The sequence below is a fragment of the Nannobrachium achirus genome (assembly GCF_963921795.1).
Source record: "Nannobrachium achirus genome assembly, chromosome: 9".
Classification (NCBI taxonomy): Eukaryota; Metazoa; Chordata; class Actinopteri; order Myctophiformes; family Myctophidae; genus Nannobrachium; species Nannobrachium achirus.
Genome location: NC_137818.1, coordinates 30595774 through 30620086, shown reverse-complemented (window position 1 = coordinate 30620086; position 24313 = coordinate 30595774). Strand labels below are relative to the sequence as shown.

Sequence of the window (24313 nt, the reverse complement as noted above, 5' to 3'; positions counted from 1 at the left end):
GACATACTGTAACTGTATGTGTAGGCCTACAGTAGCTGACAGACGCACTTACATGAACATCTCCTTCCTGTTGTGGTGTGGAGGGACGTTCACAACAATATGAAATAACAGTTGTTGATGGATTGGAAGAAATATTGGGACCTACTGGCACTGATTGGTCCAGCAGTTTGCAAGTTTAGCCACAAACACAGACAGATGTACAGGCATGAAAACATATCTTGCCCACCCTAAAACATATCTCGCCTGCCCTGATAAAAAATACCGGTCCTGGTACCATTTGGATGCTGTTTGGCTGAGTGCATAGTTTCAGTGTCCAGTTCTGGCTTACTGTTTCTAACAATCACATCTATCCTGTTTACCATGCATTGTGGCTCAAAGGTTATAGCTAAAAGGTGGCAGAAGGTCAAGCTGTCTAGAACAGGTTTTGTCTGTATGTATGTCTAAAGAAATCTAGTTCCACCACTACAGTAGTAGCTGTAACATACCCATTATTATTATCTGCTGTGTGTATGTGGGTAAGCTGTAGAGGGGGTTTGCCACTGAACACTGCAATATAATGTTTTATTAACTGCTCATATTGTAACTTACTATTGATAGCTAAAGATGAAAGACAGGTAGGCCATGTTGAAGAATAGTCTTGTTAAATCTGTTATCTTCAGTGAGCAACATTGTAGTATGACAAGCTCTGTATAGCCTTTACTTGAGTGCAGCATGTGAATACTTCATATACCTTTAGATACTGCATGAAAAACCTCTGCAAGTTTCACATTTTGAATTCCTGTGAATATAATTTAGGAAATAATGAAAAGAGATAATGACATTTAGCGATACACCTTTTAATCTTTTTCCATTCACGCAAGGAGCTGGTAAAAAATTGGTTCATGGAACACAAAGAGCTGAATTGGAAATGTGGAATTGCAAGAGTCAATCAATGAGAGTTGCCATTAAGCAGAAGAAAGACTAGAGTTAGAGATCCTCTACCAAGGCATATGGACAGGAATTCACATTCAAAGGGACATTATTATATTCTTAATGCAACTGCTCCTCAACAGGCTTCTCCAAGTGCTCCTTGGGATACAAGTGTTCTTCTGTCTTGTGAGGAACCTTTTCTTCTGTCTTCAAAGTCATCACAACTGGATTTTTCTTCTTGATCACATGTTCCATCTCTGAGCGTTCAGATGTGTCCATCTTGATGTCGTACTTGGCCAGGATCTTCATAATGGGCCTGATCTTCAGCCACCACTGGGTTTTGGGGATGCGGTGCCTGTGCCAGACAGAAGAGGGGGACAGACATTTCAATTAACCACATGAACCATAGCACCTGTATTCTGGACTTGTCATAATCGGCAAACATTCTGTGAAATTTCGAAAATGGGCAAACAGTCAACAACAAACACTTCACGTTACGATGTGTTGTGAGTGAGCTCGTAGATTGGCTATTTCTGCTATTTGATGGACAACAAAGTATATAACAGGGTTTAAGTGTTTGTTTATAAGAATCTTGAGAAGTAGAGTCCCGCACACAGTCTTCACTCACAATAACTTTATTACAACGTTTCGGTCGTTCAGACCTTCATCAGGCATAAAAGTGCTTTTATGCCTGATGAAGGTCTGAACGACCGAAACGTTGTAACAAAGTTATTGTGAGTGAAGACTGTGTGCTCAACGCGACTGAGTTCTCAACGCCACTGTTCCAACGCACCAGTCCTTGTAGGTGTGCATAAGGCCTTCTCCTCTTTATAAGAATCTTGCATTGGATTTTGCAAATGTATAATATATACAGAATAATGTCATCTTGCTTCATACATACAAAATAAAAAAGTAAGGCATTTCATAGTGAACAGAGGAGTCTTACTCAAAGTCGGTCTCTGCTTTCAGGTCAGACAAAGGCTGGAAAGTGAGCGACCTCTTCTTCATGCCCAGGACACAGGCTGAGTCTGGGGTGTTAGCGAAGATACGACCTAAAGGACACAGGAGTCAAATGGCTCATTGAATAGCAGCACTGTGTAAACCACTATAAAATGAAACATGGTGTTAAAAGACGATGATGTCAGCAAAATCATCAAGGATAAAAAAGAAAAAAAACAAAAACACCCAATAAAGTCAAAGAAGGCCTATTTCTGTTATGGTCCTCCAGTATCATTGCTTTTTAAAAATCACTGAGAGGCAAATCTTTATTTCTTTCAATTAGATTTGGTAAAATGCATGTATTCTAAAGATCAACATACCATGTCTGTAGCACTCCTTCAGTTTATCAGTCAGCCACATGACAGACTTGGCTCCCATCTTTGTGGCAAAGTTTCTGTCAAAAGGTGTTGGTGTTCCACCCTGTGGAAGGCAAATGATATGAGTTGTGACTTGAATGCATATAAATAGTTCTAGTAAAAACAACTAGACAATTATCAAACCTGTTGCATGTGTCCCAGGACATTCTTGCGGCAGTCAAAGACGCCCTTGCCTTCTTCTGAATACAGGTTGAAGATGAAGTCAGTGGTGTAGTTGGCATTGCAGTTCTCATTCCTGTCCATGGATGATTGGGAGAAATTATTGTAATAATAATATAATTAATATATGAAAGGAACCAACATCCACTTTAATATATAAAAAATAAATCCTGCGATGTTAGCTCCACTTCAGCAAAATAGAAATAGACAGTGAATATCATTATAACCTTATAGTACATTAAAAATAAATACATCATAGACATTGAAGACCACTAAAAAGTTCAGGGACCAACAGTTTATCATCAAATTTAAGTCACCAGAATTTGATTCTGTTGATCCGTTAAGTCCCACTCAGCATATCATATACAACAACATAAACATTACCGCACTTCCAAGACAGAGTTTATAAATCAAATTTAGTTATTTCAAAGTTTAGAAGCTTTGTCAAGCTAATAGTAGGATAGTGTACATACTGTAGGAAATTATAGGCCACTCCAATATTCATTACATTATACATATTTCTTGTGGGAAAGGGCCGAGATCTCTGTGTGAAGCAGAATGCTGCAGATGTTCCTCAAAAACAGTAGGCTATAAAAACTAAAAAAATCTAAATTCATGTTGATGAATTCTACGGGTGAACAGTAGATTATCTAACCTGATAATCAAACCTCTCTTCACTGTTGTCTTCATCTTCTCCAAAAGGTGCATCACATTCATCTGTAAACCAAATCCATTGATCACAGTGTGAAAAGGCATCTACAGTATGTTGCTGTCCAACTAGACAGGGCTCTAGCTCCGATGGAAATTGATGAATAAAGTGTCTGGCACCTCAAAGGACATCATCTCACCTCCAAGTCCTTAATTGAAAACTTCTCTTCATAAATGTAGGCAGCATCAGCTCCTGCAGCCATGCCTGCCATGGTGGACAGGTAGCCACAGAATCCACCCATTGTCTCAATGAGGAACACACGACGCTTGGTGCCAGCTGCAGACTGCTTGATTCTGTCACAAGTCTGTGGCAAAATATAGAGAATACATTTAGATCATATTGCATAGTGCGTGTGTGTAGTAGACTGAAATTTATTTGATTTAATTATTTTATTGATTCATGCATTCATGCAAAAACGGTCTTTTAAGCTATTCTTTTGGTTAATAGTACTGTATTTCAATGTGTTTATTTTGGTATAACTACTGTAAGCTATTTTCGTTATTTGTGAAACAATTTGGGTCCATTTAAAATAGTTTGACATGCTTCTTTCTTATTTTACATCACTACAGTGATCTACATTTCTGTGATCGACTCTAGAGTGTTTGGGGGATCTGCTATCGATTGTGTTGGTCTGGATCAGAGCTGTACAGGGCGCGCGTTGGTGTTTCCGCTTCAGTACACTTTGTGTTGTGAAGCAAGACACAGCGTCGTGAATCATTCATTCACACTTTTGCCCCTCTACAGGTAATACTGTCGCCAGACAACTCAATGTGAAAACTATATCATTTGGGTACTGTATATGATGTGTAGAGCAGTATTTTCGCTGTGAAATGTTTACTCTAAGAGTTTAATCTACACCTGTAGTTGGAATTGTTTGGAACTCACATGGTGAACTGCAGGGAGACGCCATTTTCCGCAGTTTACACTGTGAAGCGTCGCTGCATGTCGTGTGTGTTTGCCTTTGATCTTTTTCATTGTTTAATTCATGGAGCACAGAAACTGTGAACTTTATGGGTGAAAGCTAAAAACTACATGATGCATTACAGATGCTGTGGTCAGTTAAAAACGTGATTAATTCATGAAGATAAGAGTGTTGCTGTTAAAAACAATAGTAATTCATGGAGAGATAAAAAGTGCATTTAAAAACATAAATAAGAATAACCTAAGGTTAAAAAGGTGATAAAAAGGGTTTGGTTTAAAAACAATTCATTCATATAATATGGGTTAAAAATGTGAATGTACAGTACATGTTTACAGGTGCCTTTGAATTAATCAGTGCATTTAAGCACTTCTGATGCACTTTGCTGGTGTAGTCTGGTAACATGTAAGTGTCCTAACATGCAATGTTGCTATTGTGTTATTCTATGGTCCAGTACACTACAGTTACAAACTGAAGGATACTTTATTTGAGTTTATTGATGATGCCATTTATTTTCATAGTCATTTTGGGAAAGTAATGGTGATGTTTAAGCATACAAGGTGCCTTGTCTATTTCTATTATATGATGCTACAGTTATTGACTGAATGGCACCTTATTTAATTCATTGATTCTGCAGTAGGCCTGTATACTGTGTATTTCGGTGAAGGTATTTTGAGGGAATTCAGTTTGGAATTCATGGTAATATGGAGACAGTATTATGGTAGTGATACAGTATGTGACATGATGCTACTGAACTATTGTACATTTTGTGAAGAACATGATTGATTGTAATTTTGATAATTGCCTTGAAGAAATTTATATAAAAGTACACTTTGTGTTGTGAAGCAAGACACAGCGTCGTGAATCATTCATTCACACTTTTGCCCCTCTACAGCAAGGGGGCGCTACATTTTGGAGGCACTGCTGAGATGTGTGCAGCGTGGGTCCACTTCCTGCTACAGAAGTCCCCAGCCGTCACACGTCTCTCCTAACCAACCGTCGTCATGAGCACCGTGGTGAACCAGCGGCAGTGGTGACCTGACCATCAGTGAGCAGAGGGCAGACGATCTGAGGTATTGCTACATACCAGGAGAGCTGCTACTACGTTCCAGAGGTGAAAAGGTATCGCATTGCACCGTTCACAACCACCCTGCACAAAGATGGCGTCGTCAGGAGTAGAACGACTACAGGTCGAGATTATCAGAGAGCTTTGTGAGTTGTCCCGAGACACTCTGGCAGAGTTATGTGACCATTTACTCATCGCAGGAGGAGCACGTGAGCATGTGACTGGTAAAAGTCAAGGAGGGCTCATTAAGTTAATTTCAGACCACATACAGAGTGAGAAGCTTGAACAGCGAGAGGATGGTGGAATGGCTGACTTGCTTGAACTTAAAGACAAAATCAGTGAGCTTCAGACAGCCGCCGCCCTAGTGCAGCAACAGGCACAGGAAGAATTACAAGAAGAAGAGGAAAAAATACGGAAAGAGATTGAGGCCTTGCAGCTTCAGTTGGCTGAGAAACAGAAACAGAACGAGAGAGACAAGTCAGATAAAAGAGAAATAAAAACCCCAGCCCCTAGTAGAATGTTAACACGGAGCCCACCCCACAACTACCCCCCTACCCCTTGGCACAAGGATTTTAAAATATCTGGCCAAATAGGAGAGCCGGGGCAGAAAGACCGCCTGACCTTTTCAAGCCTGGCCCGCCAAATTGAACACGGTCTAAGTAAAGGGGTTCCAGAACTCGAAATAGTTGATGCAGTAATAAGGGCCATTATTCCTGGCATGCAACTTCGTAGCTATTTAGAGGGGAAAGCTAACCTAACCCTTCCTACTCTGAGAAGACTACTCCGTTCCCATTATCAAGAGAAAAGTGCCACTGAGCTTTACAAGCAGCTGACCTCTGAAGTGCAAGGCATGAAAGAAACACCACAGAACTTCCTCATTCGTACATTTGACCTGAGACAGAAGATTTTGTTTGCCTCACAGGAAGCCGAGTCAGGCCTCAAATATGACCCAGGTCTAGTACAGAACATGTTCCTACACACTGTGTTAACTGGTCTGCAAAATGACAACATAAAACGTGATCTCCAGCCCTATCTTGAACAGACTGACATCTCTGATGAGCTGTTACTAGAGAGGATGAACACAGCATGTGCCTATGAAACAGAGAGGCAGCACAAGAAGAAATCACTAGCACAGCCACGGCCTACTACAATCAACTCTGTCCAGTCGAGCGACGCTCCTGTTGAAAAGCAAGACAAGCCACCTGCTCAACAGGACCCTGTCAAATTGCCCCCTACAGTAGTATCTCAGCTAGAGGAGATGAGAACGGAAATGGCCCTGTTGAAAGATCTCAAGGCCCAAGTGTCCCAAATCAGAGACTCTATGCAGCAGCCCCAACGCCCACCACAGCCTCAGTTCACCCCCCAACAGATCCAACCCCAGCCCCAGTACAACTCCCAACAGTACCAGCCACAGCCCCTGTACACCCCCCAACAACCCCAGTACATTTCCCCACCACGTCACTCACAGCCCCAGTACAACCCTCAACAGTACCAAGGTCAGCAGACACAGAACTTGCCACAGGGATACTGGCCCCCTCCTGGTCCGGGTCAGAGAAGAGGAACCGCCCAATATCAACAGGGGTTCGCCCCACAACGCTTTCCCCCACCAAACCGTGGACGAGGGAAGAGGTGTTTCGGCTGTCAACAGCGTGGCACAGAAGAGTACTGCACACACTGTTTCCGCTGTGGCAGCAGTGAACACTACGCAGCCGGATGTCGGGTGAGAGGACAGCAGGGACAGCTTGGAGGTGAGTCTTTAAACGAGCAGGGGTCACTCGCACGGGACAGGGAGTGACCAGTGACCCAGCAAAGTCCCAGCACTGTGTGCACTGTGGAAAGCAGAGTGAAGAGTTGAAACAATGTGCAAAATGTAAGAAAGCCCTCTACTGTTCTAAGCCCTGCCAAGTCAGCAATTGGACTGTGCACAGAGAACATTGTTCACCCCCCTCGTGTATGACTGTGAACACTGCCCCCCGAAGAGAGAGACAGGCTCAAGTAGCTCCACTTGTAGGCAAGAAGTGTCTAATTGACTGTCATATCCAAGGCCAAAGGGTCCAGGCTTTGTGGGATTCAGGTTCTCAAGTGACTATCATTGATGAACTATGGAAAGAAGTGCACCTACCAGACACAAGACTAAGAGACATCTCTGAAATATTGGACAGAGCGGGCCCTTTAGATATTGTAGCAGCAAACGGGGAGAACATGCCATATGTGGGTTGGGTGGAGGTAACCTTTAGCTTAGCTTCAGGGGGAGCCCCCACCACTTCAGTTAAAGTCCCCACTCTTGTAATGAAGGGTGACAAGCTTGGCCGACCAATCATTGGGTCCAATGTTATTGAGCTAATTATAGACAGTGAATTGAAACAGTCCAATGTCACTGACAGAGAACGCCTGAGTCATACAGTAAGAACAGTATTCCCCAACCTTGAACCAGAGCAAGCCCAAGCCTTTGTACAGCAGGTGAGCATTGAACAGAGAAGTGAATATGCTGTTAAGACAAAGAAGGAGCGGGTCAACATTCCTAAACACATGTCTGTCAAAGTGGAGTGTCATGTACAGATGCATTCCCCGTATGAAGACACCACACTGATCTTTGAGCCCGATGTCAACCCCCGTTGGACAGAGGGACTTGAAATCTGCGACACCGCCGTCAAAGTGGATAAAGACAGCAGGCCCACTATCACTGTAAGCGTGCAGAACCCCACAGCCCATGACATAGTGTTAGCTGGGAGAACTGTGATTGGAACTGTCCAACATATTCAAACCCTGTACCCCGCTTCCATCCTAGAGGGGTCCCGCCCTCCACCTCCAGCCAGTATGAGTCACATCCGGGTTGAAGAGAACAGAGCAGCTGAACTATGGGACCCGCCTGTCAGTCTGAGCCACCTCAGCGAGTCTGAGAGAGAAACAGTTCACCAGATGCTGCGAGAGGAGTGTGCCTCCTTTTCAAAAACTGATGATGATATTGGATGCATTGAAAAGCTGCAACTCAGCATTTCTTTGAAGGACACTGAACCTGTGGCGAGAACCTACCTCTCTGTGCCCAAGCCACTGTACAGAGAAATGAAAGACTACTTACATGACCTCATCGCACAGGGTTGGGTCCAGAAGTCCAATTCACCGTATGCATCCCCAGTCGTCTGTGTTCGTAAGAAAGACGGGAGTCTACGACTGTGTATTGACTTCCGTGAAGTAAACAAGAAAACTCTCCCTGACCGACAGCCTATTCCCAGAGTGCAAGACATCATGGATGGCTTAGGAGGAAACTCGTACTTCTCTCTGTTAGATCAAATGAAGGCATATCATCAAGGCTTTATGGCCAAGGAGAGCAGACCTGTGACAGCCTTCGTGACTCCCTGGGGTCTTTATGAATGGATCAGAATTCCATTCGGCCTGATGAACGCCCCAGCGGCCTTCCAGCGTTGCATGGAGGAATGTTTGGAGGGACTGAGGGATGAAATCTGCATTCCATATTTAGATGACACCCTGGTCTTTAGTAGATCCTTCCAGGACCATGTGGAAGATGTGAGGACAGTGCTGCAGCGACTCAGGCAACACGGCATCAAGCTGAAGCCCAGCAAATGTGAGGTATTCAGACGCGAGGTCCGCTACCTGGGCCGGATCGTGTCCGCTGATGGCAGTAAAATGGACCCTGCTGATACGTTGGCTGTGAGGGCCTTAAAGGAGAAGAGACCAAAGACCGTGGGTGAGTGCAGAGCAGTAATGGGCTTACTCAGTTATTATCGCCAGTACATAAGAGACTTCTCCCGTATTGCGGGGCCCCTGTATGCACTGCTTGAAATGGAACCTGGAGCAGATAAACAGAAGCACAGCAACACGAGGACTGCAAGAGGAAAGGGAAAGAACAGAGGAACGCCTTCAAATAAGCCGATCACTTGGACTGAAGACCACCAGCGGATATTGGAAAGATTGATTGATTATCTGGTTGAGCCTCCCATCCTCGGGTTCCCAGACTTCAACAAGTCATTCATATTGCACACAGACGCCTCGAACCAGGGTCTAGGTGCAGTATTGTATCAAGAACAGGAGGGAAAGCTACGTGTCATCGCGTATGCATCTCGTACACTGACCAAGGCGGAGAAGAATTACCACCTTCACTCCGGGAAACTAGAGTTCCTGGCCTTGAAGTGGGCGGTGACTGACCGTTTTAGAGACTACCTGATGAATTCCTCCTGCACTGTATACACCGACAACAATCCACTTACCTACGTGTTGTCCACAGCCAAGCTGAACGCCACAGGGAGTAGGTGGGTTGCTGAACTGGCGGACTTCCATCTGACCATCAAGTACCGGCCAGGAAGAGAGAATGGTGACGCTGATGCCCTGTCGAGGATGCCCTGTGACATCGAAGAGATGATGGAGAACTGCACAGAGGAAATGTCCTCCCCCTCAATACAAGCCACAGTGCAGGCCATAGAAATAGGAGACTCTGAAACAACACGGTGCATGATGGCTCTTGGATGTGTAGGAACAGATGCGGAAGCACCTGCACCCTTCTCAAGAGCGGAAATCAGGCAAGCACAAAGAGAGGACCCAAATATTGGCCCTGTAATAGACTGCAAACAATCAGATCAAAGACCTGTCGGACAACAGCTCAAATCATTCAGTGCACAGAGCAAACGTCTACTCAGAGAGTGGGACAAACTCAGTTTGGATGGAGATGCCATACTGCACCGAAAGACTGTTTCCAGAACACAACTTGTCCTCCCGGAGAAGTACAAGACTACAGTCCTGCGACAACTCCATGACGACATGGGGCATCAAGGTGTGGACCGTACAACATCACTTGTGCGAGACCGTTTCTTCTGGCCACATCTGCAGCGAGAAGTGGAGATCTACATGTCCCGATGCTGTGCCTGTCTCAAACAGAAAAAGCCCTGTAGAGAAACAAGAGCCCCTCTCGTCTCCATTGTCACAACACAGCCATTCGAACTAGTATCCATCGACTTTCTGCATTTAGACAAGTGTGCAGGTGGCTATGAGTACATTCTGGTGATAGTCGATCATTACACCCGCTTTGCCCAAGCATATGCCACAACAACCAAATCTGCCAAGTGTGTTGCTGACAAGATCTTCAACGATTATGCCCTTAAATGGGGTTTTCCCCAGCGTCTCCACCACGACATGGGTGGCGAGTTTGAAAATCAGTTGTTTGCACAGCTAAAGAAGAACTGTGGAGTGATGGGCTCGAGAACAACACCGTATCATCCAGAAGGGAACGGGCAGGTTGAGAGGATGAACAGGACACTCCTGCAAATGCTGAAGACTCTCACGGAGAGACAGAAGTCCAACTGGAAAGAGTCACTGAACAAACTCATGTTTGCATATAACTGCACACGAAGTGAAGTTACAGGCTTCTCCCCTTTCTATCTCCTGTTTGGGAGATCCCCAAGATTGCCTGTTGACTTGCTGTTTGGCTTGAATCCTGAGACGGGGACTGCTGACCACAAGGAATACATGAAGAAATGGAAAGCACAGATGAAAGAGGCATATGACATAACCGCAGGGAATGCGAAGAAAAGTGCAGAAAGGAACAAGCGGAACCATGACAACAAAGTGAGGAGTTCTGTGTTGCACGAGGGTGACAGAGTCCTCGTCAGGAATATGACACCCAGAGGAGGAACTGGAAAACTGCGGAACCACTGGGAAGATTGTATCCACAAAGTCATCCGTCAGGTTGGAAAAGACATGCCCATATATGAGGTACTGCCAGAGCAAGGTAAAGGGAGAGCAAGTAGGATCCTACACCGCAACCTTCTGTTGCCATGTGACAACTTGCCCCTTGAGACCCAGTTGCAACCTGCCAAAGCAAAGAGAAAAAGTCCAACTCAGACCAGTAGACAAGACAAGGCAGTGACAAATCAAGAGGATGATGAGAGTGATGACGACGACTATGGATACTACTACAGGCCCTTAGAGCAGCCTTTACCTGGGGTGCAGCCTGTGAACACAGACATAGAGGATGTTAATGATGCTGGACAGCAGCAGCAACACGTACCCCAGCAGCAGGATGCTGAGGACATAGGAGATATGCTGAATGAAGAGGAGCCATTGGATCAAGAGGAGAGGCAAGTTGAAGAGGAGCCTGTCATGGAAGAAAGACTGTCAGTACCACCATCACCTACTCAAAGTGACAACGGTGAAGCAGCACAGCACTATCAGCGACCAGTAAGAGAGAGGCGAGCACCGAGAGTCTTCACGTATGACCAGCTGGGCCACCCGGCCTGTTACAGCGCTGGACCCCCAAGCGACATCATGTACTGGTACCCTCCAGTGCCCCTGCCCTTCTACTACCAGCCTGAACAGCCCTTCAGCTACCAGCCTGCTATTCCCGGGTACTGAATGAAGACTGCCCCTTGCCCCAGCCCCTTGCCCCAATACCTCTAAGCTCCTCACATACACACACAAACACATGCGGGGTGCATGTACTAGTGACCTCTGCCCCTTCACACACTCCACACTCTTGAACTTTGCGAGAAGCTGAGTGCCACACACATACACTCCACACTCCTGGACTTTGTGATAAGTCGAGTGCCATACACACACACACATTCCTACACTCGTGGACTTTGCGATGAGTCGAGTACTACAACATGCACACACTTTTACATTCGTGGACTTTGAAACAAGCCGAATGCTTTATACACGTTTCGTATACTCCGGACGAAACAAACAACTGAGTATTTTTCATTCGCTCATGGACTTTTGGATTAAGCCAGACGATGTTATTATTGTTTTAAAAAAAAAAAAAAGTGAAGAAAAAACTGCTTGTAAGAAAAGAGAAAGGATGATGTAAAAATATTGTATACCTCATGTCGGGGACGACATCTGTTTTGAAGGGGAGTGTGTAGTAGACTGAAATTTATTTGATTTAATTATTTTATTGATTCATGCATTCATGCAAAAACGGTCTTTTAAGCTATTCTTTTGGTTAATAGTACTGTATTTCAATGTGTTTATTTTGGTATAACTACTGTAAGCTATTTTCGTTATTTGTGAAACAATTTGGGTCCATTTAAAATAGTTTGACATGCTTCTTTCTTATTTTACATCACTACAGTGATCTACATTTCTGTGATCGACTCTAGAGTGTTTGGGGGATCTGCTATCGATTGTGTTGGTCTGGATCAGAGCTGTACAGGGCGCGCGTTGGTGTTTCCGCTTCAGTACACTTTGTGTTGTGAAGCAAGACACAGCGTCGTGAATCATTCATTCACACTTTTGCCCCTCTACAGGTAATACTGTCGCCAGACAACTCAATGTGAAAACTATATCATTTGGGTACTGTATATGATGTGTAGAGCAGTATTTTCGCTGTGAAATGTTTACTCTAAGAGTTTAATCTACACCTGTAGTTGGAATTGTTTGGAACTCACATGGTGAACTGCAGGGAGACGCCATTTTCCGCAGTTTACACTGTGAAGCGTCGCTGCATGTCGTGTGTGTTTGCCTTTGATCTTTTTCATTGTTTAATTCATGGAGCACAGAAACTGTGAACTTTATGGGTGAAAGCTAAAAACTACATGATGCATTACAGATGCTGTGGTCAGTTAAAAACGTGATTAATTCATGAAGATAAGAGTGTTGCTGTTAAAAACAATAGTAATTCATGGAGAGATAAAAAGTGCATTTAAAAACATAAATAAGAATAACCTAAGGTTAAAAAGGTGATAAAAAGGGTTTGGTTTAAAAACAATTCATTTATATAATATGGGTTAAAAATGTGAATGTACAGTACATGTTTACAGGTGCCTTTGAATTAATCAGTGCATTTAAGCACTTCTGATGCACTTTGCTGGTGTAGTCTGGTAACATGTAAGTGTCCTAACATGCAATGTTGCTATTGTGTTATTCTATGGTCCAGTACACTACAGTTACAAACTGAAGGATACTTTATTTGAGTTTATTGATGATGCCATTTATTTTCATAGTCATTTTGGGAAAGTAATGGTGATGTTTAAGCATACAAGGTGCCTTGTCTATTTCTATTATATGATGCTACAGTTATTGACTGAATGGCACCTTATTTAATTCATTGATTCTGCAGTAGGCCTGTATACTGTGTATTTCGGTGAAGGTATTTTGAGGGAATTCAGTTTGGAATTCATGGTAATATGGAGACAGTATTATGGTAGTGATACAGTATGTGACATGATGCTACTGAACTATTGTACATTTTGTGAAGAACATGATTGATTGTAATTTTGATAATTGCCTTGAAGAAATTTATATAAAAGTACACTTTGTGTTGTGAAGCAAGACACAGCGTCGTGAATCATTCATTCACACTTTTGCCCCTCTACAGCAAGGGGGCGCTACATGTGCATGCATTGTTTGAGCCTCTGCATTGTTGCAATACGTGCCTCTACGATGCAGTTGAGGGCAGTGTCAGCACCAATGCTGAAGTCGCTACCAGGGACATTGTTGGAGACGGTGGCGGGGATAACAACCATGGGAATGCACAGCTCCTCGTATTTCTCCCTAGCCTGGACCAGCTCCAGACCGCCCATAAAGGCCTACAAAGCAAAGGAAGAAAGGCAGAAACCCACTGTGAAATATAGAGCGAGGTTAAGTGATGTTCAATCATCCCATGCGATGTTGATGTTGACCTTACCTCAAAACCACCAACAATCACAATAGCATGAATATTGTGCTTGGCAACGTTCAGGCTGATTTCCTCCATCACTTTACCTGGCAGAGATCTTTGGACAAAAGTTAAAAGACAAAAAAGAACAACAATAAATCAGAGGCAGTACAACAGCAGATCTTTCTTTCTAGCTATAAGAAAATGAGTTGAACAGATGATGTTTATTTACCTCTTTGTGCCCAGCTCGGAACCACCCCTTCCAATCCAACCACTCACTCCTGTCCAGGTGATGGGCTCAATCTGTGAAGATTGAAAATTAATAAGCATAATACAAATAGTAATAGAACTAAAGAAAAACATACTTCTACTACTACAGTGCTTTTTATAGTTGTTAATTGTAGCAAATAATAATAATAATATAAAATTAAAAAATAAAATAAATATAAAATTTAATTAAAAGTTAAAATTGCAGGGGCCTGTGAGCTACACAGAAAAATCCTTATCATGAATCAAACTCCAAACGGTGTAACTGTACAATTGGAACCAAATGGACCTTATTGGGCCACTGGGACTTGGCGGTGTAGATCAGGTGTGTGAATTAGAGAGGTCAGCGGAGTGTACACACACCTTTCCGTGAGCGAGACCATCAAAGCCATCATGGACAGCCAGCATGTTGTGTCCCTGAAGGAGACCCATCCTCACAGCTGAACGGACAGCAGCGTTCATACCAGCACAGGGAGCACCGACATTCACAACGGCTACATTGATGTTGCTCTGATGGGGAGGGACATAGACATGCAAATAAGTCATGAGGTACAATTTTCAATATTTTGCTAAATAAAACACATAAATTCCATCTTTATGATTGAATTTGTTGATGTTCCTCCTCACCTTAACATCTGGAGGGTTGATGTGGGCCAGCAGCTTGTATGTGTTCCAGTTGTTCTCAAAGCTCCTGCTCGTCACAATTATGGTGCCATGTTAGTGTTTAATGATCATCATTTACACAATTAAGGAGGTTTGACAAACCAAGAATACAGAAGTTAAATATAAATAATTAGGACTTACTTTCCCCTCAGCTTGATTGCATCTTCAAATCTGCCCTCATGCATGGCAGCAGTGACATCCTTGGTCTATCAAAGAGAGAGAGATTGGGATTGTTAGTGAGAGAAAGAGAGATATTCCCTGATACTTTCAATACTATATTGGGCATGTCTTTATAGGCGAAAACCTTTCAAATTATTTTGAAAGGTTATTATTATTTAACACCTTTCTACAACACTTTCTCAGCTTTGGCCTTATATCTTACACAATATACATACACAATAGAACATTTCTCCGTTGTTATTATTAGTATAATGTTTTTTATTATCATTCATAACCCCAATTTAATTGTAATTTTGCATAGGTTTAAATGTTCTCCAAAGTCATAAAACATTGCCAAAAGTAACGGAATAACTGAGTCAATGTTGGCTAAACATTAAACATAAACGTGTTTCCATTTTGTTTTTCAGTCAGTCTTTTCTCCATAGATTATCTTTTAATAGACTTTTCCACCGGTTTCCAGCAAACTATGGTATGCTTTTGAAAACGATCTGCATTTTGTAGTAATGTCAAGTACACTGTAAGTCATCGTCAATGGACTAAACATGTCAGACAACGGGTATCGTCCTTTAAATGACACATTAATCCTCTTAACCACTTAAAACCCCTTCGTTGGCCTGAGTCCCCCAGGGGTCTATACCAGTAAGACTCCCTAATCGGGAGATAAGCGACCGTAGGTCACTTATCTCCACAAATAGGGCAAAAATTTGTTTTTCCAAAATCTTCCTGAGCCATGTTGATGACATGAGTGTAGACATACTGTGTAGTGATTTTCGTGATTTTAGGGCAACATCTGTAGGAGCAGTGTCCAAAAATGTGTTTTTAAAAATCGGCCTGAAGGTGGCGCTATATGGGACAGATTCATGTTGATGGGATGAGTGGAGACATATTGTGTAGCAATTTGCGTGATTTTAGGGCCAAAACTGTAGGAGTAGTGGGCAAAAATGTGTTGTGAAAATCGGCCTGAAGGTGGCGCTAGAAGAGGGCCATGTGAGAAATGAGGGGTGGGGTCTCCGCGTTGCCTTGGCGGACGAATAGGTACCGGCCGCGGCTCTCCCGGACGCTCCTAGGCCGAGTTACGGCATTTTATGTGAGCTGCAGTGGACTGGGGCGTCACCACTTTTGCATCCGTTCTGGAGCACCAGGAGTGGGTGGTCCCCAGGAATTCCCCGTGAGCAGCCCCGTTGGGGTGGTCATTTGGTAATTTTTGCACATGTGCTAATTTTTTACACTTGGGGGTCCCCGAGGGAGCTGGGGGTCCCTGGAGCTCCGGGGGTCCTTGGAGGTTGTAGTTTGGCAGGTAAGGAGTGTGTGTGCAAAATCTGGCATGGATCGGGGCAACGGTTGCGGAGATATGAGCAGGGCAAAAGTGTGACGTCTGACATGTGACGGACGGACTGACTGACTGACGCACGGACACCTGGTGGAGCTTTCTGTAGTAAGTGCGACCTACGGTCGCAACTAGACCCTTTTCCATTATCTTTGCCGAAAATAGCCCATCTACAAACTCACAACATGTAGATCTTCTATTTTCACAGAATATTCACCCCACAATAGGGTGGTTAAAGGACTTGATCCTGTATAAAACAATGTCAAACGCAATATTAAAGTGAATAGCACAAAATACGGCAACATACCACTTGCACACATTCCATGAGGGGCAGTCTGACGGCATGGTTTCCTGACAGGCTGACCACAGCGGCAGGGGTTTCTGGGGTGGCCTCAAGCAGGGCCATCACAGCCTCCACACCCATTCTGCTGCCCTACACGACACCGTACACACAAACCACCATGTCACACTTTCAAGAATGCATGAATTTGTGTGAGTGCACGTATTTGGAGATGGCTTTATGTTCTGGAGGGGAATCTTACCAGGATTCTGTCAAAAGCAGAGGGAGTGCCACCTCTCTGCACGTGTCCAAGAACTGTGACACGAGTGTCAAAGCCGAGTTTGTCAGTAACCAACTAGACACATCCAAAACAAGAAAAGCATTTAATGTCATTATATTTATACAACATGGAATCTAATGCATTACCATATTGACACAGGCAGCAGCTTACCGTTTTGATCTCCTCAGAAGTAATTGGTGTGCCATCTTTGGAAATGGCACCCTCTGCAACAATGATCACATTCAGACGACAGCCCCTGGCCCTTTGCTAAAAGTTCAGAATAAAGGAGAAATTAGCATTTCATGGAGAAGATGCAATTAACCACTTAAACCCTATTACAACGGGGTACCCTGCAGGGCTCATTAGCCCCTTTTTATTATTTTGAAAAACATTTTAACATAGCCAAGCTACAAGCTCACAACGCGTCAATATAGATGTGTAGTGAGCTTGTAGATCTGTTATTTTGCCAAACGTTCGCCCCAGACTGGGGACACTGGGTTCAAGTGGTTGAAACAGCTTGACTGGAGCCTTTACTGTCTTTATTGAAATATACCTCTGCCAGCCTCCTGCACAAGTGCTCCTGCCACTGATCCTCTGGGGGCATCTCTGGAATGAACACCCAGTCAGCACCGCAGGCCAAGGCTGTCACCAGGGCCAGGTAACTGCCATAGAAAACACAGGTGTTTAGAGAACAGATATACAATGCATGAAATGTTTTTCTTACCGAACATACATAAAGGTCTGATGATCATACAAACACAACTACATGACAGAGCATCCTCAATAAAATGTCAAGTGTTCATTTAAACTCTGAAAGTGTTTTTACTTTCATTTTGTACAAAGATAGAAGAAAATGCACAAACACACATACTAACCCACAGTGTCTTCCCATCACTTCCAGGATGAATGTCCTCTGGTGGCTGTGGACAAATGAATGTTGATCAATTTAAGGGAGACAAGGAGCGAACCATTTACCTCATATAAATGTGTGCATTGAGCTGTATGCATTGAGTACCCTCTAAGTGTGGTGTCTCTCACCTACCTCTGAGCAGTCGTGGTGATAGCATCTACCACCTCCATAATGCGGTGCAGAGCAGAGTCAGTGCCAATAGTCATGTCAGTGCCACAGAAGTCGTTGTCAATGGAGCCAACCATGCCCACAATGTTCAGGTGAGAAGATAGATGGGCTTCTTCTTCGGTAATTTTACCTGGTAGAAAATGTACCTCATTAGTGATCAAGTCCTGGATATTGTGCTGTGCTAAGGGAGGAGGCAGCAGCGAGGTACATTTATGCTTGTTGTCAGCTTGCAGTACAAAGACGTCCAGCAAGCATGGTAGCAGGGGACTGAAATTAGCCACTTGAGCCCAAGTGTCCCTATTCAAATTTCTTGGGGAGGTCTACTCTACAAGCACACAATGCCTCACGTTGTGATGCGTTGTCATCTTGTAGATCTGCCATTTTCAGTTAAGTAATTTATTGTAGAGAGAAAAGGGAATGGGGCTAGTATAGACCCCTGGAGGACTCCAGTCAACAAAGTATATAGGGTTTAACATATGTTTTATACAGAATAGATTGTATGTTTTTGATTAAATCGTTTTTTAATGTTTTTAACCTCCACAACCTAAGGTCAGATTAAGGACATAAGGTGTCATACAAGGCCCTTTGCAGTTCCAGGACTCAGGACCCATAGCCCTGCTCACCCTGTCTGTAGCTTACCGTCTTTCAGCAGGTCAGCCAGCAGGCCGCTCCACTCAGTTCTGAACTCGTTGGCACCGGTCAGACTGCCGTCACCGCCAATCACACACAGGTTAGTGATGCCCAGCTTCACCAGGTTCATGGCTCCCTTCATACGGCCCTCCCTGGTACGGAAGTCCTTGCTGCGGGCGCTGCCAATGACAGTGCCTCCCTGGTGCATAATTAAAAGGTGATGCAGTTATTAAACCATTTACTGATCACACAGATAGAAGGAGGGGAAGGGAGGGGAGTGAAACACAATGTAAATACTATGAACACTGGTGTTCTAGGATTCTTATCAATATTTACTGCTGGAGGATTCAAATGTCCTATGTTAATATTTGTTGTGGGATGTACATCAAGCTTGCAACAATGAACATTACGCAGATTCGGTTTTACAGAAGCCAGACTAACAAGAGTGGTTACACAACATACTGTGAGTGCTTGCTTATGAAGGAACCTGTAAAATTATATGCTTTTTCACACTGGTGAAACTGAACTCTTGCTGCCCACCCTTTGGCGTTCTTAAACAACAACACTGCTGACAGATTTAAGTGGGCATCTCAGGCTTTGAATATGTATGCACTCCCCTGTTGACCTAGCCGGCCACTAAATATAGAAATGATCTCTCCCATGTCCCATTCTCATGTGATCAGATTATGTAAAGCCTGGCGAATATGTGCACATTATAATTTCTTAACAACAAAGGAATAAACAAGATATAATACAATAGATTGTCCCTGTACATAAATTATGTTATTAGATAGATTCCGGGTGTGCTGCAGGGTGTATTTGTATGACTCTCTCTGCATGTTTGATTTATAGTGGCCATATACTTAGGGCTGTCACGATTATGACATTTTACATGACGATTAATTGTCACTCAAATAATTGCGATTAACGATAATTGTGTTTTTGTCGTTGACAATTACATTTCTGTTTGGCTTTTAGGCTTTGAAGTTGCACATGGTAGATATGACACATAACCTAAATATACAAAGAAATTACTGACATATTTGAAAACTTTATACTTAAAAAAGAACATTTGATAGTGGAACAAGCTCACAACGTGTCGCGATGTGACGCGTTGTGAGCTTGTAGATCTGCTATTTCCACTATCTTTTAGCGATTAGACGATTATGTGATAATTGTGACAGCCCTACATATACTCACCAGCTGCAGCATCATGGACACACTCTCCCATGTGGCCTCGCGAATGTTGTCTCCGCCATCCACCAGCCCCTGGTAGCCCTACAGCACATAGCACACCAAAAACCCATTAACATCAATGTGGTAATGCAGTGAGGATACTTCAAATGTGGTCTATGTACTGTATTTGAAATTAAATAGCCCACATTCACCATGTTACCATACAATGTTATGAAGAATTATACCTCATGAACAAAGAAGACTTTGGCTCCTGTGTAGAGACCAACGCGGACTGCAGCCCTGACAGCTGCGTTCATGCCTGTGAGAAACAATGGGATTTTGGGGCATGATCAGTGATGATGAAGGTTTAAGATACAATAATATAAGAAATGTGTGTCAAAAACTCAGTTGGATAAAGTTCAACAATCAATACAGTAAAGGCCTACACAGCTCGATCACCAGATCACCACTGATAGGCTATATGGTATGCAGATATGTATAGGACTGTAGAATGTATTTAACCTTTCAGTGACCTGACCCATACGTAAGTGTCATATCAAATAGCACATAAAGTACTGCCACAGCCTGTCTGTGCACCACACATCACCCCTGGATGTTTGGTACTCTAAAGGCCAGAGTGTAAGTTTTGTGTTGTGGCAGTTTGGTACAGTATGGATGGGCTCTTGTTTCACCAGATAACAGCTGTAGGAAGGGGCTGGCCTATCCTTCATTCCAGAAAAAGGTCATTGCCGCTAAACTTAGCAACAAAGAAGATCAAGAAGGGGAGACCAGGGGGATATAGAGCCTCCATTCGAATGTTTAGGGTTACGTTTGGAATGATCTTGCAACGATGTCACAAGGCGAGATGAAAGGAAGTTGGCTATGAGATACCTTTTCATTGTTATGGAACTTCAATTACAGTAGTTGATTTACTACTATAGCGTGTGTTAGCTTTCAAGTCTGTCAAAGGTAAACATTGCATTGTTTTTTTTTTTTAAATATAGCATTGTGATGCCACCAGTGAATTCCACCCATTATTTTTGCAATTATAATTTTACAATACTGTATTTTCTTCGGCAATATCACTCCAGAGAGTTAGATCATTGCAATATCCTTCAACCACTGACATCTGCCCTCCTAGGCATCATGTACAATTACATTTCTAGTGCTTTCAGGCAAACTATTCATCCATGATGTACCACAAGTGCTCTGAACCCTGGAGAGGCTTGGTTTGTTATTTATCAACCTCAGTTACAATATTTGACTTACCTTGGGCATCACCTCCAGATGTTAGCACGGCAATGGAACGACCAACACCCATTTTGGTGGGGTCCATGGCTTCATGATGAGGGTCCATAGTCTTGGACAGGACACGTATCTGGAGGACCAGACAGACTGGTAGGTCGAAGAAAGGAAAAGACACGGGGAAGGACACTTCCTTCGCTCTCACTGCTTCTCAAAGGAGTGACGGATGGAGACACTGGCTTTATAGGCGACTGTTGCTGGTCCTGTCATGCCCCCTCAACCCACCAGATCACCCCACGCCCCCCTTGACACATTCTACCAGTCACTGAACTAAATATAATACAACCACCACAACCACCTACAGTGGACACTTACACAACATTATAGGATATACAGCGAACATACAGTATTCTATACCCTAATCTCTGTTAACCCAACTGTATAACGTTATAATAGTTGTTTTTTTTTGTAAACAAGAAATACCCCATAATCAAGGATGAAGGATCTTGATGAAGATGCCCTTTACAATCTAGTTACAGAACTGCAACTGTGTATCAGATTTAGGGAACACAGTGTAGTGCCACGCCTACCAGCATGGTACTATAAGGATACAGTGTCACTCACAGGGGACAAGATGCTCCTACTGTATTCCACAGATTCGACACTGAGATACTACGCACACCAGGTCCTTGTAGTGGTGCCAGCTCACGGCAGAATAGTCTTAATGGTTGTCCTTAAAAGACAGAAAAGCAAGACAGCTGCCTTCTTCAGCTGTCAGACTAAACATTGGTTTTCCTATAGGCCTACTCTGCATCCTAAAATAAATATTGGCATTTTGTCTTTTACTATAAGGACTACTATTAATTGATTCGACAACCTGATATTTGATTGGAATCCTCTGTGGAGTGACAGCATGATTGAGTACCATATTGACACACTATATTGTCGTCCATCCCTTATCCCTACATTTATTTGCCTTTTTTTTTTTTTTTACTATTTTGAAAAACATTTTAAAGTACTTCAAATAGCTGACCCACATCGACACCTTGGGAGCTTGTAGATCAGCTGAAATATTTAAAAATGTTTTCCAAAACAGTAGTTCAGGGATAAGGGGAACGGCATGGACAAAAATAGGGACCATAATGTCCATGATTCTAGAGTTCATGCAGTTTGTGTACTGTCCCTTGTGCACTTGCCATTAGAACTTTAGGTTTGGCTCCAGGACTGATGTTATAGCATTAAAGATGCACACTCACCACTATAGCAGAGTGTGTGGTAATCATGTACAAGTTTCACTGAGCGCCCATGAGCCCTTACGTGAAATGTGGGCATCACTTCCTGTTCCTCTTAGCGGTTTAATTCTGATTGGTTGCTGTGACACCTGAAACTCTGCATGGTTATTACTTGGAGCTTTGTTAAGCTCCAAGATTTGAATCGCCCGCATTTGAATCAGCTGTGTGACGGAAGTGAAGCCCACATTAACACACACCCTTTTCCCCAGTAAACTCCTTCGGAAACTTGTGGATAGGGCTATGCCGTAGCAATCACACATCTTGGGAACTTGACAGTAAAATATGAATTTATTATAACTGTACATATATGAATCCATTCCAATTCACACAAGACTCCAGTGTATTGTAAAAATGTTGAAGCAACACAATAAACAGCTGACATTATAAATACTCACTTAAAAGCTACACTCTTAACTTTCATGTCCTACCCAAGATACCCAATCACTAGGGATGGGTATAGTTCAGTATCACCTGTACAAATGCTGAAATCTTTAACACTTACAGTAGCTAGTAGAGCCAGCCTGCTCGCTCCAGGGAGAATTTGAAGTTTGACCTTCAAGCAGTCCCACTTGCCACCCAGTGGTGGTCAAACCAGACCACAGGATCTAAACGTCTCAATAGAAGAACAGGAGCGCACCAATATAACCACCTACATTGTATAGGTTATATTCTATAAAAAAATATTTTAACCAATCTAAATAGTCAAAATAACATTTTATTCACTTAAGTTATAGTGTAGCTTTAAGTTTATTAGAATTATAACATTTCTAAGTCTTCTAACTGTCTCAGGCATTTAGCTTCTATTTTTCTATTTAAAACAACTGATCAAGCATAGACTTTTTTACAGACTTATTTGTAACAGACACATCAAAAGAAAACAACCTGGCTACAACAATGTTTAGTTTTTGAACTTGTTCACACTAACTGAAGAGACTAATTCAACATTAAAAAAGTGTGTGACATAAGAAAATTGTTTCTACAGTGCAAGTTATTACATTCTACAACTTTATTACAATAGGAGTAGGACAGTGGTTCTCAAAAGTGGATTCCAGGGACTCCGTGGGTTTCCTTTTTTTAGGGGGGGTCTAAATGGACCCATACAAGTCTGTAACTCTGACGGTGTACTACAATTTGTACACTGTCAGAGTTAAGGGAAGACCTTGAAATTCAAAAGTTTGAGAAACACTGCAACAGGAGACGGAGGAAACCCCATTTGAAGTTCAAAGTCTCAGCCGACCAGCGCCTGAGGCCCCAGCAGCAGCGCCAAGCTTTCAGCCCACGCCACCCTCTTCCATGTTGGAGATGAAGTCCACAGCCACAAGCAGTAATCCTTCTGGAAGCCATGATGCTGAGGCAAAGGAACATCCAAAACAAATGGGAAGCATACAGTATTTGCTTCACTTTATTCGATTGCACAGTAGAGATCTTTGAAACAAGATTAGCAACAGCAAAGCCTGAGCCTCCATCCCTCAGTCCTTTGAGAAGCAGTGAGAGTGAAGGAAACGTCCCTGTGTCTTTTGAGCCACCAGTCCGTCTCGTTCCTCCTGACTGATACAAGACTATGGATTGATTGGCACAAATCTCTGGATGATGAGAGGAGCACAAGAAGTAAATAATGTTAATGTGTTTATTATCAGAGATTTGCACTACATATATAAATACTGAAATAATCCATAACAATGTAACTGTTCTAAAAATAAGAGACAACTGTTATGATTATAACAATAACTAAATACTAGCATATTAGCTGTAGGGTTTCAAAGGGTGGCTACTTCATAAATTCTGTCTCTCATACATAGCATGTATTTATCTGAAATAGTAACAAAATCCCAAACATCCAAGTAATTTCACTCACAGTGAACTCCTGGAAATGCAGGACAGAGGCCAGTGGGTTCTGGCAGCGAGGTCGAGGGGTTTGGAAAGCTGGAGGGGGCAGGGCAGAGGCAGAGGCGGGGGCAGGGAGTGATGTGTAGGTGGCCACCTCATCATCCAGCCGCTCCTCCTCCAGAAGGTGCTTGCGCCTCCGCAGCAATGCCACCACACAGCCTGGAGCACCACTCTTCTGGACAACAGTGTCTGTAAACAGAGAGGTTCACACGTGTGACAGTTACCTGTAGTTACAATCCAGAATAAACTGTTATGCAAGTACACC

General features: G+C 43.1%; 1 protein-coding gene across 1 annotated transcript; it reads right to left on the bottom strand.

Moving 5' to 3' along the window:
• Nucleotides 1-1029: 1029 nt before the first annotated feature.
• Nucleotides 1030-20960, bottom strand: LOC308290771 (ATP-dependent 6-phosphofructokinase, muscle type-like; the record flags this gene model as incomplete). Its single annotated transcript, XM_080732680.1, has 22 exons — nucleotides 1030-1264; nucleotides 1856-1961; nucleotides 2229-2328; nucleotides 2409-2520; nucleotides 3100-3161; nucleotides 3293-3457; nucleotides 13523-13675; nucleotides 13774-13861; nucleotides 13976-14046; nucleotides 14374-14520; nucleotides 14638-14701; nucleotides 14815-14879; nucleotides 16488-16613; nucleotides 16723-16815; nucleotides 16912-17007; nucleotides 17294-17402; nucleotides 17616-17660; nucleotides 17783-17948; nucleotides 18458-18647; nucleotides 19649-19726; nucleotides 19870-19943; nucleotides 20894-20960. The coding sequence occupies 22 exons, from the start codon at nucleotides 20958-20960 to the stop codon at nucleotides 1030-1032; spliced, it is 2412 nt and encodes an 803-aa protein (XP_080588806.1).
• Between the last annotated feature and the right edge of the window lie 3353 nt (nucleotides 20961-24313).